At 28.4% G+C, this 23,147-nt stretch overlaps 1 protein-coding gene across 2 annotated transcripts in view; it reads right to left on the minus strand.

Moving 5' to 3' along the window:
• Positions 1-23,147, minus strand: part of LOC136980874 (repetitive organellar protein-like) — a 96,930-nt gene that overhangs the window by 30,445 nt on the left and 43,338 nt on the right. For both annotated transcript variants that reach the window (XM_067277076.1, XM_067277075.1), the window contains 5 exons: positions 17,779-17,912; positions 17,505-17,595; positions 8,452-8,538; positions 6,167-6,352; positions 5,545-5,664 (listed from right to left, as the gene is read on the minus strand). In XM_067277076.1, the coding sequence (XP_067133177.1) occupies positions 5,545-5,664; positions 6,167-6,352; positions 8,452-8,538; positions 17,505-17,595; positions 17,779-17,912 (618 nt within the window). The remainder of the gene's footprint in view (positions 1-5,544; positions 5,665-6,166; positions 6,353-8,451; positions 8,539-17,504; positions 17,596-17,778; positions 17,913-23,147) is intronic.

The following is a 23,147-nucleotide window of genomic DNA, read 5'->3' on the forward strand; positions in this document are numbered from 1 at the left end:
CCTCGTCTTCTTTATTTAGATTAACAATCCAGGTTTCCGTGAAGCCACATATCATTTGAGATTTTATATGCTCTTTTACTGACTTCCTATGCATTTTCCCCCGGAGACCTTGTATATTCCAAAAACTAATAAATAATTTGTCTCTAACGTTATTAGTATATCTTATAAATGCAAAATTATTATTGCTAACATCGTTGACTCTATCATCCAGACTTATGATAGAGTTTTGAACCAATTGTGGATTATTTCCAATTGAAGCAGGATTAGATGTATTACACCTTATTTCCCCTTCCTTTTCTAACTCTGTAGTCAAACATCTCCTAAAAAATGATTCAATTGGATGATCTTATTTGAGGCAATATCGTACGTATATACTGAGTTATCTTTAATGTAATAATCATCTCGTACTATTATTTTTTTCTTGTTTAACTTTTCTAGTTTAATTCTGGCCTGTAAATGTTTTTTCCTTATCCTCGATCTCCTACATAAATCGGCAGTAAAAATTATTTTTTTCTCATTCTCACCAACTAAATTCGGTTTCGTTCTCCAAAATTCTTTAAGAATTAAATTCCTTATATTTACAGACTCTAGGATTACTTTAACAATAGGTTTATTATTACTGCTATTTAATTTAATTAATCCTTCTATTTCAACATTTTTTAATTCTAATTTATTATTAATAAATGAATTTATTTCTTGTAAATAATCTAGTGTTGCGAATGGATAATTTATAATAATAATGTTCTTTTTAGTCTTTTCATTTGCTAATTTGTCAAACTCAAATTCGAACATACCTTTAAGATGGTCATTAGTTTCCGATTTTTTTTCCAATTCTTGTAGCTTATATCTAATTTCCGTCAATTCCTCTTTATAACACTTATTTTCTTCTTTCAATATATTTATCTCAGATTTAATCGATTGAATCTCAATATTTAACCGACAAAAATTATCCTGGATTAACTCGTAAATAGATTGCAATGTATATGGAGATTTAACTGCAGTTTGTAATTCCGGTTCGTTTACTGGTTCAAAATAATCATGAATTGTTGGTTCTTTCGTGAATACAGACGGTTGTTTACTCTCTTCTTCTATTTGGTGGTAATCTATACTTAAAATTTCTACTTGTTGGTTTTCTTTCTCCTCGTCCTTGGAGCTTTCCTTCCGAGGTCTCCCACGCCTCTTCTTTTGCATATCCTGATGACTTATTTGTTGTGGGGAACGGGGGAGAGGACCTGGATTGGGCTCAACTCCAGCAATTATTAACAATATTATAATCAAATCCAGGGATAAACCATTCGCCAATTTCTCTATTTTACCGTCGAACATATTCCTCTTCCTTTGACACAATTGTATTTTAGTATACTAAGTATCAGCTACGTTCAAAAGTTCACTCTCACACCAGACGAGCAACTCACATCCCCTCTATTTTTAAAATAAGTAATATTTCAATGTAAAATTGAAGAAGTGATAAATTATTTATTCTTTTTTACTACATGGATAGTATACACATATAAATAATATATAACAGTCTATTGCATTCTATACTTGCAATATTTTTGGTACAGTCTTTTTCTAAATGTTTTCATTTAGTTTTATTTTGTCCTAAAACATTTTCAAAAGAATTTATGTCCAATTAAAATAAAAATTTTAAATAAATTAAAACATTAATTATTCCTCAATATTTAGAATAAATATAAAATAAATCAATAAAAAACGTTTAATGAATGAAAATACCAATTGAAATTCTAAATATCTTTTAAAATTAGTTATTTTATCAGCATCAATTATGACAAAAAGAATCATGTGAAAACAACTCATTCTTAAATATGAAGAGTTTATTACAATAAATTATTTTCACTATTATAAATATCACTAAAACTGAAAAAAATTTACATTTTTGTTTAAAAATATTTTTAATCCTGTAATAATTTCAATCTTACAAATCCAAATAAAAATATCCTATTCTAGTAAAATTTGAAAATTAATTTTAAAGTTTTAGAAGCCAATTATGAACTGCTTATAAAAATATTTTTCTTTCTTACTTAAATTTTAGACATGTTTACATGTGGCATACAATTACAGGTGGAGATAAACATGTACAACATACTCCACCTGTCACAGACAAACACATTTAATATTTTCTGTTAACAACTATGCAAACTATCACAAAATTATTTTGACTGTAAACAGAAAACTATTCTAACATAAAAAGTTAAACAAATTTTAAAACTGTATCATCATATATTTAAAATACATTAGTTCTCACACTGATATTTTACTTTCACATTAAAGATATTCTGGGGTGAAATCTAAATCTTTTATGATTTGTGTACTGAAAATTTTAGTTTCTTTATATTTTAATCAAACAAGTTCTTTCTGTTCTCTCTTTTTTATTTTATTTTAAATTCTATTTCCAAGACAGCAGAAAATTAATGAAGGCACATCTGATCTGCATATAAATAAAAACCAGAATGTTTAGAATATGCAGGGGAAAAATCTATATGGCCATTCAATTGATTAGATTAATTCCATATGATTCCCATCAATCAATTGCTGAATATTATGTAGACAATTTTTATTCTTATACAAAAAGTTAACACAGACCTATCTCTTTTGTAATAGTGAACAGTTAAAAAATTTCAGAAGGTCCGTATGTTCTCTTAATATTTATACATAGTGGAACCTTTGGACTTTGAGTTATAGAGGTTCAACTAAAAATCAAGATTTTGTGCTATAGTTTATTGGTGACTCATCCATACAATATTTTCATGGATCTTATTACTCAGAATCGTTGTGTCAATGTAAACTTCTTGGTGTTTTCCAGAAACCTGTAAATGCTTAACTGAATGGTTAAGTAAGCTACTGGAAATGCTTTTCTGAATGGTTGATCCATTCACTCCAAAGTGTTTAGTAAGAATTATTTAAATTGCAATAGTTCACACCCAGAATGAATCTGTATTTTATTTTTTATCACAAACATGCCAATCTATGATTGTTATATTTTTAAAATTTTGCCACAAAGGTTAAAATTTTCACACAGAATCAGATTATAATCTTATATATAAAATTGTCGTGTCACAATTTTTGTTACCGTACTCCTCCGAAACGGCTTTACTGATTTCTACCAAATTTGCTATGCATATTCAGTAGGTCTGAGAATCGGCTACTATCTATTTTTCATACCCCTACACCATTTCCCCCCTTTCAAAAATATATTTATATATGGATTAAGGCTTTTATGTCCAACAGATGGCGCTAACTTCCGACGTCCTAAGTTTGCTTTTCTGTCAGGCATTCTGCTTTTCTGTGAGAATGGACTGAAGCAGATCATTTTCTATCTATCTATATAAATAAAATATAACGTTCATTTGTTCCTACCGATTCCTTTGAAATTTTGACACAACGTTGCATTCGAATACGCACGTGTTTTTATATAATATACATGTCGAAATTCCCCCCAGTGGGGGGAGATGGACGGGATTAAGGCTTACCGTGAAGAACTCGGCTTCTATTATACTATTTTACATGCGGTTTTTTGTGTTTTTAATTGCGTTTTAATAGGTTACGTCAACAGAATATACACTAAAAAGGGATTTTTCGATATTCCCCATCGGGAAAAGTGACGGGATTAAGGCTTACTGTGAAGAACTCGGCTTTTATTATACTATTTTAGATGTGTTTTTGATTACGTTTTAATAGGGTACGTCAAGAGAATGTACACTAAGAAGGGATTTTTTGAAATTCCCCCACGGGGGAAGTGTTATACATTTATAATAGATACATTTTGAGCCACAGCAATGCGTGGCCGGGTCAGCTAGATGTTTTTTAAAATTAATTTACCAAAAATCCATTTATTTATTATGTCAACTAGTCAGAGAAATCCATCAACAATCAAATAAATAAATACTGTAAATTTCTGCAGATAAGACGAGGTATAAATTTTCATCAAAGTTTTATAGTTTTAGCATATATCTGTTCTATAAGACAACACCCAAACTATCAATGGCCTATGAATTTAGTTTAGATCAGCGATCATCACCTGGATAATGATACTGTATAGCGTATATGGAATTATGTCCAATTCATAATTTTTTGAATGAACAAATTTTATTTTCTTGCATCTGGCAGCACTGCCTTGCGATCGTTGCAAACATTCACACTGATTCGGGCATTTCGGTAATGACCTCGACTATTCACAAAAACGTCGTATGGGCTATTCTATTTTGTGGACATACCCTACTCTCTACTAGTAAATAATTATGGTTTGTCCGTTTTTTTATAATGGTTTTAATTTATATAAATTTCAATCTAATTTTTTTTTGTATCTGTCCTATAAGACAACCCCAGATTTTGGGGGCCTTTTTTTATGATTCAAGTATAGTCTTATCTGTGGAAATATATGGTAAATAAATGTTTGGAAAATAGCAGGCTTGAATGGCAGTTACAGTATCTAGAGTCACTCATGCTATCTGGAAGTCATCCTCCTACCCATTGTCACATGATGCGATGTTTATTTTTAGTCATTTGTGGTTCCGATGCTTTATAGAAAGTTTCTGATTACTTTAATCAATAGATAAATGTTAATTATTTTATTTAAATTAAAATTCTGAAGAGTTTATGAAAACAATGTATAAAAACCCTATTAGAGTTAACCAGTTTGATTTAACATATAAATTCCTATGCTAGACAATCAGGGAAAGAAAATGACTTTGAGTTATCCCAGTTTGTGTTAATCAGGTTCCACTGTATTTATTTTCCAAAGTGATTTCTTAAAACCTCTAATTTTAAACATCATATTACTTGATTTAATAATAATCAGTATGCTGTATTTGATCAAAGTTTGTCACATCTTTCACTATATATACCAAAAACTATCATAATTGCCTAATGTGCTTGTTAGATTACATTAAAGATTTTTGCTTCTTCATTGTTAATAGATGAAAATTGCAAGATGTCTTCCAATGGATAACTTTAATAAAATTGTTACATTGTTCAATACACAGTTATATTATTTAAATAATTAAAAATATAAAAGAATAAACATTTGGAATATGCTTATTTATCATTCATTAATCACAAATGAACAAACTGTTTAGAAATATTACATTCCTTAAAATGATGAAAATACAGATTATAATATAACATCAATATTGTTCAAAATATTCAGAATAAATATCTAATTTTGCAATTGTTTTCCTGGAAAGTATTCATTTATACTCATCAGGGCTAACCTTAAAATGATTGAGTCCAACTGGACTCTGCACTCTAATGAGTCTAAAATTATGGTTATATAATCAGTATAAAGCGAGGAAATTTTCATTCTAAATACAACATTAAAATCTTTAGCTCTCACAAAACAGACTAATAGAATCAGCAAAATTGTAGTATTCAGTGTAAATTTTTTAGCAGTTTACTTTTTGTTTAATTATTGTTTGTATTTTAATGATCTCAATTATGCCTTGCATTTACTAAGGGAGACATGATGCTATGACCATTCAAAAGGATTAAATTGAAATTTAAAATTTTCAATTGATGAAAAATTACCTGATCTGAACTTCCTGCTGTATGAAACAAACATTGTTTAAACATTAAAGTTAATGTATGATTCTGTCTTTCTAAATCTTGAACTCTTCTTTGTAATTTGCTACATTCTTCTCTTAAGCTCTAATATTAATAAAAAAGAGAAAAAAAATGCTAAAATTTTATATTACTTTGTTTGTTTCTTGTAAATTTAATAATTTATAATTTAAAATATTAGAATCAATTCATAGTATTTTAACAAATGTCAATGCTACCTATTTTTAAATAATTTAAAATTTATCAAATGTATTTTTAAAAGACAAAGACAATTTTCATAAAGGAAAAGTTTAATTTTTAAATTGAACTTTTCCTTTATGAAAATTTAAGTATAAATTACTTCAGCTCAAAAAACAAAACTTTTTTATTTCAATTTTTATCTAGTTTTCTATGTATCCCATAATGAAATGCAAAAAAAGTAAAGATTGCTAAAATTATAAACATAATTATATGCATATATTAAAATCTCTCTTAAACCTCAAACCAATATCATTCTTCATTTTTAAGTCTAGAATATTTTAAAAAATAAAATAAATAATATTTAAATTAAATTCAATATTATATGAACATATGTAATATTTTTAAAAACCTTTTGAGTTAGCAGAGCTTGAACAACTTGATTGGCTACATCATCAAGGCAATGTTCATACTGAAGTCGTTGTTGTTCATTTTCTAGCACCAGGGATGAATTCTCTTGTTCCAGTAACCTCAAACGTTCTAGCAGAAGCCAACTTAGAGAATGTTCCCATTCTTCTTGGTGATCTTTATCCTTTTGCTTAAATTTTATATGTATGTATGTATATAAATATATAATACATATTAGGATAATTTACTTATACTAATAAAATGGTTGATACACTGTTATAAAATATAAAATTTTAAACTTTATTTAAACTATGAAAATTTAAAATTTAATGTTTTATTCTTATATTTGAATTGAAATTAAACATTTATGATAAGACAATTAAAATTATAATTCTGGTTTTGTCTCAGTATATTAGACAATCAAAAGATTTATATTTATAAAAATAATGTAATTTCATTATTTTTAAGTTAAGATAATTTTAGATAATTATTAGCAAGACTAATTTTATATTTTTAAAAAATCTGCTGATATATTAAATTTCTGATTTTATCAATAAAATAATATTTTACATTTTTTTGTTATTTTCACTGATTTAATACTTAATTAACAACTTTAAAATCCATCTCAATTAATGTATAAAATACAGTATATAAATAGCATAAAAATGAAATACTACTGTCTACTGAAATAAACTAGATTAAAGACAACAAACTTATTTCAATTAACAATAATCTACAAACCTATTTGAATTTGTATTTGTAGTTTAAAGTGCAATGTAAGTGTACTTAATTCAATGTTTTCTCATATTAACTTTTAATTTGTGAAATGTTTTAAAAGTTATCATTATCATTTCAGAACTACAGATTTAACATTTAATGATAATACACTAAACATTATGCTTACTTTGTCACTATTTCTTACATTTAAATGTTTCAAATTACCATATCTACTAATATAATCCATGCACTTTTTCCAAAAACTTATAACAAAAAGTTAGAGTGCAAAGTTTATTCAAAATAAATTTAACGATGCAATCTGTAAAGTAGAGGGTGCTTCCAGTTACTGAATGCTTTGCTTATTTTGCTAGTGATAAATTTTGCTTATTAACTGAATGGCTTTGCTTAATATAATGACCATCTATAATTGATAGGTTTGAGAATTGTTACTAAACATTTTGTTGTGACTAATTTTGCAAAAATTAGTATAAAGTAAGTTAAATGTGCAGATAAGACTGGAAATTTATACTATTTATACCTACATTATTTCTTAGCTATAGATCAGAAACTTTTTACCATTGGTTCAAAATTTAACAATGAAAAGAATTCTTACTTTTATTTAATTGGCAAGTTAATTCATTATAAAATACATTACAATTGCAGGTAATTGTTTAATGTATTTATTAATGACATAAATATTTTAAACAAATATTGTTATATATCAACTACAAATGCCATATCATATTAAGAACTACAGTGGTGCCTTGTACTTTGAATTTAATTCATTCCAGGAGGCAGTTCGAACTTCAAGGTAATTTTTCCCATTACAACAATGGAAAGTAAATTAATCCAGTCCAACACCCTAAACAATACCCATTTCGATAAACATAAAACAGCAAATACTTATAATTTAAGGTAAAAATAATACAATTAAATGTCCTAATAATAAATTAAAACATGAAAACAATAAATACAATTGTATAATAAAATGAAAATTGCATTTACTGGTCGCACACCATTGACTTCAGTACCTTAAACATGGCTGAAGGTGTACTGCTTTTGTGCTTTGTGACAAGTTACTTTTTCATCTGAATCATCAATATTACAACCTTTCTCTTATTAGATTTCTTTGCTTCTCAGATACCATGATTAATAAGTAAAAAATAGAAAGTATAAAGTTTTTGCATATTTTTTAAACATCTGTTCTTACTTAACATAGCTGTGCAATTTAATAATAACAGTTGTGAAATTTAACACATTATTACAAACTTACAAGTATATTCTTTGTTCAGAAGCTTATTTTACACTTCAAGTGCATTTTTCACTGAGCATAGACAGTTCGAACACCATAGCAAATTTTTGTGGAATTTAGAGTTTGAACTCTGAAGTGTTCAAAGTATGGGGTACCAGTATATATATAACTTTTATACAAATTGTGTAAAAGTTATATATTTTCCATAAACATAATAAATAAGTATTCTTTATTACACAAAATGAACAAATACACCTTTAAATAAACTATAATTAAAAACCATAGAAAAATTTCCTAAAACATTTTAACAATAAACTTACTGTTTGTAAAGTCCTCAGTTCATTCAGAAGCATAAAATTTTCTTTTTCTAATGATGCAATACATGATTGAAATTTCCTAATTTTATTCTAAATTTAAAGTAAAAAAATATATACATATTCAATATAAACTATAAATAAACAAAAGTATAAGCTTATAATTTTAATAATGACATATCAATCAATATTACATAATATACAACCATTAAATTTAAAATTATTAACTTTGTAACAACTGAACATGTTACATAAAACGAAAACAACACCTTTCACAGATTTCCAGCAACAAATTTAATCATATAAAAACGTTTTCAACTGATTTGATCAGCCTTCTTCAGTTAATCAAACAAAAAATAAAAAGAATGAAACTAATAATTCAAATTTACAAAAGCAAGAGAAAGGAAAGATTTTTGCGGTTGCGCAGACGATCTAATAACGATACAATGATAAATGGTAATAAAAATGCAGAATTGGACAATGTATATTTGGTCAAGAACCAAATATATTTTGTATTATATATATAATGAAGAACCGAATATATTTTGTAATATATAACAAGAACCGAATATATTTTGTAATATATAACAAGAACCAAATATATTTTGTAATATATATATATATAAATGAGGATGTTTGTTCGTTTACTATACACTCCTAGGCCATTCTACCAATTGCTACACAACTCGGAAGTTACGTTCAAATACTTCTAACTTAGATTATATCATACATTCCACCTCAAAAATATCGATTGCATTTCTATAAATCAATTAATTTTTATTTACATTCAATTTCTGTGTTAAATGTAACACCATCTATTGACAAAAAGTTAACAAAATAATTCTTACAAAAAAGAATATAATTTTAAAAAATATATATTACATTCACTGAATTACTACGAGAATGATATAGCGTGAAATAGATGCACCATTACACCATTATTATGACAGGTAGCACATAACACTTGCCTGCATGGAGTGTAGTAGTGTTTTGCCCTTGTAAATCACACTTTTCCTGTTAGCAATAGTCAATGCTAGTTATGCATCTAACTCCATTCAGGGGAAAATTTTTGTATTGAAATAACGTGACTTACGGTACAAATCAGAAGTTCGCATATAAGTAACTTGGTCCTTTTACAATTTCCATGTCTGGTCTCGACTTTCATCTATCTATTGGGACCTTGAATAAGTTCTCGCTGTTTTTTTGTAAAAATTAATGCTTTATTTAAAAAAAGTCATAAAAAACATGTCACTGAAAGTATTGTCCATCACTAGCCACTACTTTCTCCCATCGTTCAGGCAGCATTTGAATTCCACGTTGGAAAAATAATACGTCTTTTGAGGCTATCCAAGAATCAACCCAATTTTTGGCATCTTCATAAGAATGGAAGTGCTGCTCAGCCAGGCCATGTGCCATCGATTGGAACAAGTGATAATCGGAAGGGGCAATGTCTGGTGAATACAGCGGGTGGGGTAGGACTTCCCATTTAAGTGTTTCCAAGTAGGTTTTCACCGGTTGTGCAACATGTGGCCGAGCATTGTCATGTTGCAAAATCACTTTGTCGTGTCTCTGCTCGTACAGTGGCCGTTTTTCTTTTAATGCTTGGCTCAAACACATCAATTGTAGTCGATAGCGATCTCCTGTGATGGTTTCATTTGGTTTGAGCAGCTCATAATAAACTACACCTAGCTGATCCCACCAAATGCAGAGCAGAAGCTTTGAGCCATGGATATTCGGCTTTGCCGATGATGTTGATGCAGGGCCAGGCTTACCCCACTATTTTCTACGCTTAGGATTATCGTAGTGAATCCACTTTTCATCCCCAGTCACGATACGATGCAGAAAACCTTTCCTTTTCTGCCGTTGAAGCAGCTGTTCACACGTGAAAAGACGCCGTTCGACATCTCTCGGCTTCAACTCATACAGCACCCAATGTCCTTGCTTTTGAATCATTCCTAATCCTTTCAAACGTTTTGAAACTGTTGTATGATCAACTCCTAATGATTCTGCAAGTTCAGCTAGAGTCTGACATGAGTCTTCATGAAGTAATGCCTCCAATTCCTCGTCTTCAAACTTTTTCGGTGCGCCAGAACGTTTTTTATCTTCAATGTCAAAATCATTATTTTTGAAGTGTCTAAACCAATCTCTGCATGTTGTTTCCGACAGAGCATGGTCACCGTAAGTCTCAACAAGAATTCTGTATGCTTCAGCTGCAGATTTTTTTTGAATAAAATAGTGCAATAAAATTCCCCGCAAATACTCTTTTTTTGGCACAAAATGCGACATTTTTAACACCACTAGAAAAAAAGTTGTTAACACTTCGGCGAAATGACATATACTGATTTTCAAGGTCGCTTATTGTACTTCCTTACAGATGCGTCACCATCTAAAAATACACGCACACAGTTCTAGTAACGCCACCTGCTGTAAAACAGCAAGAACTTATTCAAGGTCCAAATAACTCCATTCTTGAGATTAGGAAGACCAAAGACTTATGGACGACTGGGAATTTCTAGCTCTACAGTTTTTCAAATTGCAGCCCAATAAGTATACTCTAGTAACTGAGTGGATAAAACCACTGAACACCGTTAGTCAGTTGTCTGTTCGTGCATGACCAACGAACTGGCTACGAAGCATTTTCTGGGAAGTTTTTTTTTTGCATTAGTAACACTTCAATTGGGGCCAGCTTTACAAAAAAAATCTTTCTGGAATGCATCCTCCTTGGCAAATTGCTCATGTGTTGCATTACCATAACCAAATAAACCAAACTAATTCTAATAAGTGATTATTTATTGTAACATTGTCACAATGCCAGGCTGCAATATTTTGTCAGAATGTTCTCAACTCTTTTAGTGGTGGTCTTGCCCCTGTACATCATACTTTTCCTGTCAGCAATAAAGTTGTGTCAGTCATACCAGTATATCTAACTCTGTTCAGGAAAAAATTTTGAATCAAAGTAATGTTACTTAATTCTAAACCAGAAGTTCATATATAGTTAATCTTGGCTTCCTGCCCTAAGTTTTCTGCATCTGGTCTTGACTTTTATCTATCTAACTCCTTTCTTGAGACTAAGGAAGGACAGATAGATAGGTTACGACAGTGGAAATTTATAGGTCTATAATTTTTTCAAATTGCAGCCCAATAACTTTTCCATAAACACAATATTTACAAGAACACATTTCCTGCACAGTTTATACAATCTGTTGCCAAAATTTTAAAAAGTTTATCATCACATAAAAGTAATTATTCTAGCATTTTTACAAGATTTTTTTTTATTTAAACATGTCATACGAAATCTTCGGACATTAAGGTTAGCAACTTCGATCACATGCAGGGCCATCACAACCAATCCAACATGGATCACTTTTCAAATATTAATAGTAGACTGATATTAATGAGTATCCTCTCTTCCAGGAGGAGGTCAACGACTACTTTTGGTTGAATTAACTTTGACTTCCTTCTGCAACAGTCCATTCTTCCTATCGGACCAGTGGTATGGTGGCATTCGAATAGAAAAATTACATAATACAAGATTACCTTCAAGCACAAAGTATGCTTTAAGTGGTTTTTTAGGGTGCCAAGTTTAAATATTTGGTCCTTTTTTCCAAAATTTGGTTTGTTGGTAGATTACCATTTGATATTTGGCTGTGAATGGTACAGTTTCAGAGTTAACATTAAAAAATATTATGATATCTGAAAAATTTAAGATTTCTTTTCAATTCTTGTCTACTTGACCATTGAATTTGTGCCATTTCGTACCATCTGAGTATCACAATAAACGTGACATTGGTAGGCTGAAATAACAAAACTCTTTATATGATTTTTGTTTTAACCTATCCCATGTTGAAATTTTTCTCCAATGCATGTCGCTTCAAGTTGAGTTTTTGTCAATGTTAAGCCTAACGAAAATTACATGTTTTAGAAAAAAATAATCCTGGCTATTGTATCATCCAAAATTATTTTTTTATTTTGCACAAACAAAATAGACATATTGAAAAATGTAAAAACAAAAAAAAAATTATATTTTGGAAGTTAGTTTTAATATGAAAATTATAATGACTAGCAACATCTAGTGTCAAAAATGTTCTGATGCAGAAACGAGATATCTTGGGTCTGCTGATCAAGGTCATTATGTTTTGACCTAAGATATTTTGGGAATACCACGGGACAGGTTAATGTTTACTATATTATAATATTTGATTTATATAACTACAAAGGTTATCTTATGTAAGGATTTATCACACTGAGTGACCAATCTAACACATTTTAAAAATTCTTTACTCCTCTACTGTACACAATTTGAAGAATTTTTAAAATGTGTTAGAGTGGGCACTCAATATGATAAACCTCTTATGTAATATAACTTTTGTAAATATAAATCAAATACTATAATATAATAGAAAGGTTAGAAGTTCGAAATAACCTTAACATTTGTTTTTATTTTTTGCCCGAGAAACATAAGGCTTACCTGCTAGCGAAACAAAAATATAGTAAAACCAAATACAATTGAACCTATCTATCTCAAACATTTTCATCTTGAAAACATCTTTATCTTCAAATTTATTTTTTTCTCTGCATTTTTAGCCTAAATTCAATATATTTTCCATGTTTATCCCTAAGTAATTTTCTCCCAAAATCTCTAAATCTCAAATTACAGACTGAAGTATCGATTACAAAGCTCTGCAACTACATTTTGATAGCATAAATTGCAGTTGAGAAACATCTCTTGCAATATAGTACATAGTTGCAATTAATGCTGCCTTTCTCTGATTGGATATGATTTTGGCTTCTGTCTTATTGGTTGAAGAAAGTCAAACATCAGAAACTATTGACAAACTATTTCTGTTAAGGTATGCCAAAAATGTTTTATTTATATCTAATACAGGTGTGTACTATATTTGCTATTGTATTAATAAAATACTGTACCTCCAATCAAACCTATTAACCTATTACTGTTTACTGTGTAGGAACTTCTATATCTCAAAACTCAAATCCACGATATTTGATTGAGATAGACATGTTCCTGTATAAATAAATAAATAAACTGAACAGTTATGGACAAATCACTAATGATAGCAATAATTTGACTGTGTATGGCAATTATTTCAGCTTTTCATTGAAATGTAACTTGAACAAATTTTTATGTTCTACCATTTTTTTTAAATAGTTGGACATAAAATACTCTCTTATACATTAAATTATAAATATAAAATTAATCATAAAGATTATATTCCTTAATCTTTAAAGCAGAGTTTGATAAAAATCCTTAAAATTCAATCAAAATGTGTGTAATACTAGGGTAACTAACCCATTCCTAACCATCTTTCACCTCACTTTATGACACTTATATATCTGTGTTGCAATTTATAATTATTTTATATATTAATATTGGTATAAATATATATTAATAATATTAGTTAAATATATATATATATATGTAAATAAATAATATTAATTTATAGCTACAGTAGAGCGTTGTTTATCCGAAAGCCGATCAACCGAAACATCAGTTAACCGAAAGCTTTCCAGTCGGACTGTGTTGTGATGAATCAAACATTTTTGATACTAGATTAACTTCTAAAGTATTTGTTTTTTGTTTTTATATTTTTCAATATATTTATTTTGTTTGTACAAAATAAAGAAATAATTTTTAATGATACAATAGCCACAATTATTATTATAAAAATTTTCGTTAGGCTTAAAATTGACAAAAATTCAACACAAAGCGGCACGCAACGGAGAAAAATTGCAACATGAGATAGATTAATATATTTTTTTGTATATAATCGGTTATCTAAAAAATAAGTTATCCAAACAACCCCAGTCCCTAATTGATTTGGATAAATGACGCTCTACTGTATTTGTTATATTGATAAAATAAAACTATACTGTTCTCACTGACTGACAACTCACTCACTCACTGACATGAGATCTTTAGTTAAAAGCAGCACACTTCTTACAAAAGAATAAAACAATGCATTTGAAAGAGGACATCAAGTATATTACCAGAAAAATTTGAAATCTCAAAATATTCAAATATTTTAGGCTCTAAAAAATATCAAAGTTTGATGCTAACTGTTTTAGAAAGTCACGCCATCTGTCAAATTATTAATTTAATGCCACCTGCTTAAAACTTTTTTTATTAATCTGCTTTATGTTATTTTAAAAAACACCATTTTCATTTTGTCTTATTCAATTATTCTTTATTAATTTTTAAAATATTATATATACCGTATTTACTCAGATATAAGACGATCTCGTGTATAGGAAGAGGTGTGACTTTAGACATCAAAATAAAAAAAATTAGATTTATTAATACAATTCTAATTTTATTTAATTTAATCACAAATAAAATATCAAATGAACATATTAAGGCAAACAATCATGTTTGCCTTAATACGTGATGAATGGAAAACAAAACCAAACATTATAATGGGCATGACCGGAAAAAGTTTATTTTTAGTGATTCAGAATGTGTTAATATTCATTAAAAATAACAATTTGACTAATATAAAATAACTACATTTATAATCATTGCTAAGTGACCTGTATTTTCATTAATGTTTTTATAAATAACTAGAAATTATTTTCTGGGAACGAATGTGATGCAATGCGAATTTTAATTACTGGACATGGGATTAAACCAATAAACAAAGGAAAGTGTCTCTTAATTTGTTTACAGTAGGTGCCAACTTAATGATAAATAGACTGTAGACCTATAATAACAGCATGAAGTATACACGGTTCACAGAAATTATTTCAAAAATGCAAAGAATCCTTCACTCGCACTATAGGGCAACCTAGGTTTTTGAAACAGTAAAAAATGAATAAAAACCTTGTCTTATATGCGAGTAAATATGATAGTGGGCTATGGCTGGCGAAGTTTGAATGATCGCGCTCAAAACCAGCTATACCAAAAATGATTGGAGAATGAGAACGAGACCTGCCGTGAGTGTCAAAGTGATCCCGCTTAGTAGTGAGTCTCTGAGACAGTCTTGTCCCAAATACAACCTTGCCGTTTTACTTGTTTAAGTTTAAAAATTATAAATTGCAACATAGATATGAGAGCAATGAAAAACATAAGGATTCAACTGCTGAAGACAGACAGGAATGGACCTACAATATATCAATACATAAGTATATCATATACATTGTTGTCAAAAAAGATGTCTGGAATTTCATGACCATATAACAATGCATTTAATTAAAAACAAAGAATTTTCTTACATATCAAAACATACTGAAAATCTTTCAGATTTTTTCATATTTTTGTATGTTTCAATGTGAGCACACTGTTTCAATGTAAGCACAACAAATATTTAAGCAACAGTTGATCTCCACCAGGTGCACTCAATTATTTCAGGTGTGACAGATGCTATAGAACCAATGATCTTGTCTCTTGTGTTGTAGATCACAAATCCTCTCTGCATAGACTATATTCTTGATATATCTCCAAAAGAAAAAATCTAGAAAGTCAGATCAGGACTTCTTACCAGCCAGGAAACAACTACCTTTCCCAATCATGTGACCAGGAAACCTATCATTGAGTGCATCTGAAACATTGCAATTATGATGGGTGGTGCATCATCTTACCTTTCCATCATCATCAATCTAAGAAAAAACACAAGTTCCATCATATCCAAATAAGCATTGCCTGTAATTTGTTCTTTAACAAACAAATGTATCCACTACATAATTGTGCATTAATCCACATCACACATTTATCTTGGGAGGATTGTAAATGCATTAAAAAATTTTGTTTGGTCATTCATACCCAGATTTTACAGTTGTGATAATTGACAGATCCATTTATGTGAAAAGTTGCTTCATCACTAAATATAATGTACTTGAAGAAACTATCATCACTGTCAATTTTACTCATCATGAATACAACATGTCTGAGAGGTTTGTCAGGTTTGATTTCATGCTTGAGCTGGATTTTGCAGGTATGCAATTTCAAATGTTTATGAAACACATTTTTATAGTCATTTTAAGAATACCAAGTTGCAATTTCTTTGGGTTACACTTACACATACATGACTGTTTCATATGGTCCACATTTTCTTCTGATGTAGGATGTTAGCCTGGCAATTTGTTAGCATGCATGCTTCTAGTTTCTTTAAACTGATTAAATCATTTTGAATCATATGATAATGAAATAATATAGAATTATGGTCTTGTTTATAGGTATCTTGTGTATCGTGTAACCATAAGTTAAGTCAATATTGTTGTTGCACTGTTAGAACTGATTTAAACTCAAACATACCACAACATACACTATGCTTTATGTTTATGTTAGCACACACTCAAGGACAAACAAACAAACAAAAAAAAAATTTTTAATGTTTGTACACAATTGAACATAACAATCAAAGAAATTGATTGATTATTACTCAATATAACTGATATTTAAATCATGGTCATATATATGATTATATATATTAATTAAATAACTATAATAAATATTCTAAAAATACAATAAAGAATATTCAAATAAGACAAAATGAAAATGCTGTTATTTAAAATAATGTGGAGCAAATTAAAATAAGCAGGTGGCATTTAAGTCAATCATCTAACAGATGGTGTACTGTGTACGAGATATTGAGAATTGAACTTTGACATCTTGTATTTCCTAACATATATGAATTTTCTGAAATTTCAGCTTGTTTTCCTAATGTACAAAGTATTCTTTTTTGAATGCATTATTTCATTTTTCTGTAAAAAGTATGCATCTTGTCGAACATTTCATGTCAGCAAGTGAATGATTCAGTCAGTCAGTGAAGTGAAAACAGCTGTATTATATTAGATAAATTATTTAGTTTTTATTTTAGTTTTAATTTATTAATGATAGCATTCATGAAAATTTATATTTATATTTTGAAATACTTTTATTCTTTCTCAATTTAAATTTCCATTATAATTCAGAACAACTTCATATTACAAAAATTCCATTTTATCTAAGTTGGTAATTAAAATTAATTTCTAAATGACCTATACATATTTCATTTTATTAGAGTTATCATTACAATTTTATTTAAAGATATCTTCTCAGAACTTACCTCATAAGCTAAAGAAATTGATGATTTTTCATGTTTAAGTTGCTCTATACGAGACTTGAATTGTAACATATTGCATACCATTTCTTCCATTCTTGAAAGTAATAAATTAAATAAATGTACAAATTTCCATATGTAATTTGGTAATTAGAGATTAAATTTTAATATGTAGATAAATATTTATAAATAAAATTTTAATCAAAATTAAAATAAATCTTTATAAGAAAATTTTTTTCATGAAATGTATTTTAAGAATATTTACTATCAGAGTTCTTACTTTTTGAAATCATCTTGCAAGCTTTTTAAGCGAACTTTACATCTTTCACATTCCAAATGAACCTCTCTAAGTTGTGCTTCTGCTTCAGAACGAAGCATTTTTTCCTTTTCCAATTGTTGTTTCAACCCATCTTTCTTTAAATAGAAAAAAAACAAAAAAATTATTACATTCAAAGTAAAAATTACAAATTTAACATTTTATATGATATTACTATATTTATAATATCTATTTAATAATATTTCAAATATAAAAACTAGAATTCTTCTAGTTTTTATATTTGAATTACCTATCCAAATATCATTGAATTTTTCCAACCTATTTTAAAACTATAAATTAATTTATTACAAAATTTCAATTAGAGATAAACGTATTGCTATCTCAAAAATATTTTGATAATTGCATTCATCTCTAAATAAGACTCTAAATTAATTCATTTATAGTCTTATGTGAATTAAATATCATTAAATTTTCCTGAACTTATTTGGTTTAAACAAGTAATTGTATGATTTTAATGTCAATAGCATTGCTAATAAAAAAACCATACTGTGAAATTCACCAGAAGCATTTTTATTCCTAGACAGTTTACTGATGTTTAAAAATGTCTAGAAAAAAAACTAGAACAGTATTTTCATATCATAAATTTAACATTTTACTCCAGATAATTAATGCACTCATATTTTATCATTTGTTTGAAAATACAATCTTTTATTCTCTTCAAAATATGTATAAACAATGTACATTCTTATACACCAGGAATAGGAAACCTGCAGCCACTCATGACTTCTAGCACAGCCTGATAGAACAAAAATGGTAAAATTTGTGGCAGCAAAATTAAATTTATTTATCATAAAATATTTTTTCAGTTCTCTCTCTCTCAATAAAAACAACTAAGTTCAATTTATATGTGTTATTGGTGCTTAGATACTAAATGCTGATGCAATTTGCAATATGTTAATCACTTACTAGTTCCTTCTGAAATAGGCCTTTTGTTTAAAGGATTCCCACTTCTATTATAAGTGGTGTATAAATAAATATAAGAATAATTGCTTATGATTACTATAATTATACTAGAATAGGTCTTTAGGGCAATGTGTGAAAATCTAAAACATGTCAAATTAATAAACTAACTATTTTATGTTAAGCTAAATTAAAATCAAATCAAACAATCTGCTAACAAAAAGTAATATAGAAGTGAGAAACAAGAAATGTGAACAATTTGAATTGCAAAGATCCTGAGTAACTTAAAAAATATCAGTATGCATAGCCATAGGTAGATTTTGAATCTCAAAATTAAATGAGCAAATAAAACAAAGACATATTTACACTTTTATCTGAAAGATATAAGTAATCATTTTTCTTGTGCACAAATGCCAACAGTAGAAACCAATTTGCATGTGATGACATAAGAAATAATAAACTATATGTCCAAATAGAACTATACAATATTAAACTGAATATCAATACTGCTTTCTTCATAAACATTTTATAAAGAAAGCAAAATGAACCCAACCTTTCTACTACTTTTTATTAAATGCTTTTATTTAACTGTATTTGTATCATATCCTCAAATTTTGAATTTAGATTTCATCTACTTCTTATTATGATAGAAGACATACAAGTCAGATGACAATGCATTTTAATAATGTTTTAGGGGTACTTCCCACCTCAAAATTCAAAAACATAACCAAATGTAGAAATTAATAATCAATAATATCAATTAGACATGACATTTTAGATGTGTGTATGTAAATGGACTGTGATGTATATGGTGGGGTGGTCCCACCGTAATCTCATAAAACAAGAACAAAAATATAATTTAAATCAGTAATCGTGTTTGTAAATGACATTTCAAATATGTGTATTTGAGTGCATTGTAGAGATGTAATAGTAGAAAAAATACAAGAGATAAGCTGGTGCCTACCTCTTGTATTTTCTGTAAGATACAGTAATTGGAAACTAAATTTTCATTAAATAGAAAAATTAGGAGAATTTACATTAAAACAATTTTAATATATATATAAAAAGTTTTAAATGCTTTTACATCACTACAATGCACTTAAATACACATATTTGAAATGTTATTTACAAACATGATTACTGAATAAATTATACTTTTGTTCACACTGTTTAGATTGGGGTGGGTCACCTCCATATACATCAATTACAGTGCATTTAGCTGGCAGTTTGACACAGTTCTGTCAACTTGATCCTGACTGAGATCATTAGGATGCATACTCTGAAGTGCCTTTCAAGACCAAGACTACCTGATGGTGTCTGTACTATACATTTTATATACTGTACTAGATCCAGTTGAGTGATATGTAGGTTTAATGTTTTTGTCTGCCAGAGTTACAGCTTTATGTAATTATATTGTTTCTTGTTTTCTATAGAACTCACACAACCGATTGCAGAAACAGAGTTTACATTAAATGATGTTTGACAACAGAACGACCTATAGACGTTGGCTGGCTGAACTGTGGTTTAAAATGCGTTGCAAAGACGAGTGTCTATTTCTGAACACCCTGTAAAGGAACTTTGGCAAAACATTGTCTCTTATTTTCTTTACCATTACGTCCCTGTTTTAGGAGTAATTTGGCCAATTGGGTTATTTGTTTGTGACGTCAGTAAAGGTTGCCAGCTATATTCCGAAAGCTTCCAGAAATAAAATCTTAAGGCTGTCAACAACCATTGTTCGGCAATTAATGACAATTCTTTTCCATTTTGATATTTAATTTCATCGCCAATACAGTTTAAAATATGAACAAATCCATATTTAGAAAATTTATACTGAATTCGAAATTTGCCTTTGGAATAGATTTTTAAGGAATTCTTTCGACATCGTCTCCTTTTGTAACTGTCGAAACATAATAGTAATAATAAAATATTTAAAATTATTCATGTTTTATTTCTATAAAAAGATTTTGGTAATTATTAAAATTGTCTAGTTTGTTTAACAGAATGTTCTGACTAGGTGATTAACTACAATGACTCCAAAATGCATTAACATTTTATAACCGACACACTACTCAAACTGTAAACAAATGCATCTGATTTAAATTAATTGTAGTTTTAAGTCTTCACCCATTTAAACATCGGAATTGGAACATTTAAAACAAATTTAAAATATTTAATTTTGTTATTTTTGCTCCAAGCAATTAATTAATGAATAATTTTGTTGATTCATATTCTTTACAATATTTATTGAAGGAATGATACCCATTTTTATCTAAACTTTTCCAACAACAAAACTACCACTCGAATTAAAAAAGCCCTCTAAACCTGCTGTTGACTTGTTAGAAAGTAGGTCAAATAACTTGTTTCTAATCGCTGTCTACATTGTGGCAAGTTGAAACGCTGTCTCTGCAATGAAATTTTTCTGAACCGCAGTCTACCCGATCTGTAAACCACCGTTGGTCTCTAAACGTTCTCTCTGCAATCGGCTGACAGTGTCTTGTTTGAGTGAAAATTTACTATATCTGTAAAGCCTCATCATTCCTGTTTACAAGAAAGAATCAGCCTTTTTACAAAGAATTTAAGATGATAATTAAAGATAAGGATGGAATTGTTGTTATTATTTAAATTTGTATCTGAAAATCTGAAAAATTTCTTATTAATTCCATTTTTCTGTATATAACATTATTATTTCAAGAACCATTTTAAGAGTGACTGTCAAGTCTATTATATGTTAACTCATTGCAATTTTTTATTCCTATAAAATGAATTTTTCAATTAAATTACATGCATTTAAAATGATAGTTCTAGCTTGACTGTGGAATCTTACTTCTTGTTTATACATAACAGCATTATTTTTCCACCACATTGCTAACTAAATTCAAACTAAATATGACATTATTATTTTGCTTTATTTATTTCATTTTTTAAACTCAATAGTTACAAATCCGTTTTATATTAATTAAAAATATTACTAAATAACTTTCAAGTTAGAAGACAGTAATAAAATAAATTTAAATTTAAGAGCCGAGTAACTGACTCTCCTCCATCTACTTATCATATTAAATATTATCAATATTAAAATTATATTCAATTAAATTTTTTTTGAGCTTTTGTTACATTTATTATCATCATTGTTTATTTCAAAATCATAATTATATCTATAATAAATTAAATCATCAAATGCTGCATTATTAGACTATATTTTGATTAACTATTAGCAATTAATATGAAATAACTGGTTATAAAGATAGACAGTTAGATCTTTTATAACTATTAAATGGTTAATTTAATTTAAAAATTTTTGGTTATTGATTTTGATTTAATAACTCTGTGTTTGGGATTGTGTTAAGTCTTTTTTCGTTGATGATTGTTGTTTTTCAAACTATTTTCCTTTGTTATTGTGTTTGGACAATCCATTGCAATTTCAAGTGAATAATAGTGGCACTTTTTGTGAAAGAATTTTCTGGAACTGCAAGGTGATGAACAGTTTTGTGTGTGATCTTGAGAAAGATCTGTCTGGGAGAGTGCCTGTTTTTTTGTCATATGTAAGTTAATTGTTGAGATTGCTAATTGCTATATTATGAATTTTAAACCAAAAGATTACATTAATATTAATAATTGGTTCAGTTTACATTGTCGTTTAATAATTAAGAATAGAAATAAGAGCCTGGCAGGTTTTTAAAAAAGTGGATTGAAATTACGTCATAGAATATTTGTTTTATCTAGTAGTTTGGTTAAGAAAATTTGTTTAGCCAAGAAGAAAAAGTTTTTGTATATGGCACAGAATTCTGGTATTTTCTGCAAAAATAATAATGGTTTTGGAATCTGTGTAAAATTAGAAATAATAATAGTAGAGTGAATATTTTGTTGGAACATATTTTTATTCTCTATATCGTTCTTTGCTCTCTTACACTGTAGACTTATCAGTTTTTAATGAGTGGTCATCTTGGTCTGATGAAATTTTGAATGCAGATATTTCGAAATCTGAGTTGAGTTACGTCTTAAGTAAAGTAAACGTTGATTCTGTGCCTGGTGTTGATGGTATTCCCTAGGAATTTTGGAAGATGGATTCTGTTTTTCCAATATTATTTAAAAGTTTTGATAGAATCTTGAGGACTGGGATAGTGCCAAAAGATTGGGGGAGTGCACTTTTGTATCTAGTATATAAAAGTGGCTCTAAATTGATTCCTAGTAATTATAGAGAAATTTCCTTGCTAACCTGTCTCAAAATTTTTTTGTAGAATATTGAATTTTAGGTTAGTAACTTGGTTAAATTTACATATTTTATTTGACAATCAGGCTGGTTTTCGAAAAAAATATTCTACCATAGATAATGTTTTCATTTTGCATACTCTTATTACTAAGACGCTAATGAGAAAAAGGCAAGCAAAGAAACAAATTTAATGCAGAGAAAA

The sequence above is a fragment of the Centruroides vittatus genome, unplaced genomic scaffold (assembly GCF_030686945.1).
Source record: "Centruroides vittatus isolate TY-2023 unplaced genomic scaffold, ASM3068694v2 contig_728, whole genome shotgun sequence".
Taxonomy (NCBI): Eukaryota; Metazoa; Arthropoda; class Arachnida; order Scorpiones; family Buthidae; genus Centruroides; species Centruroides vittatus.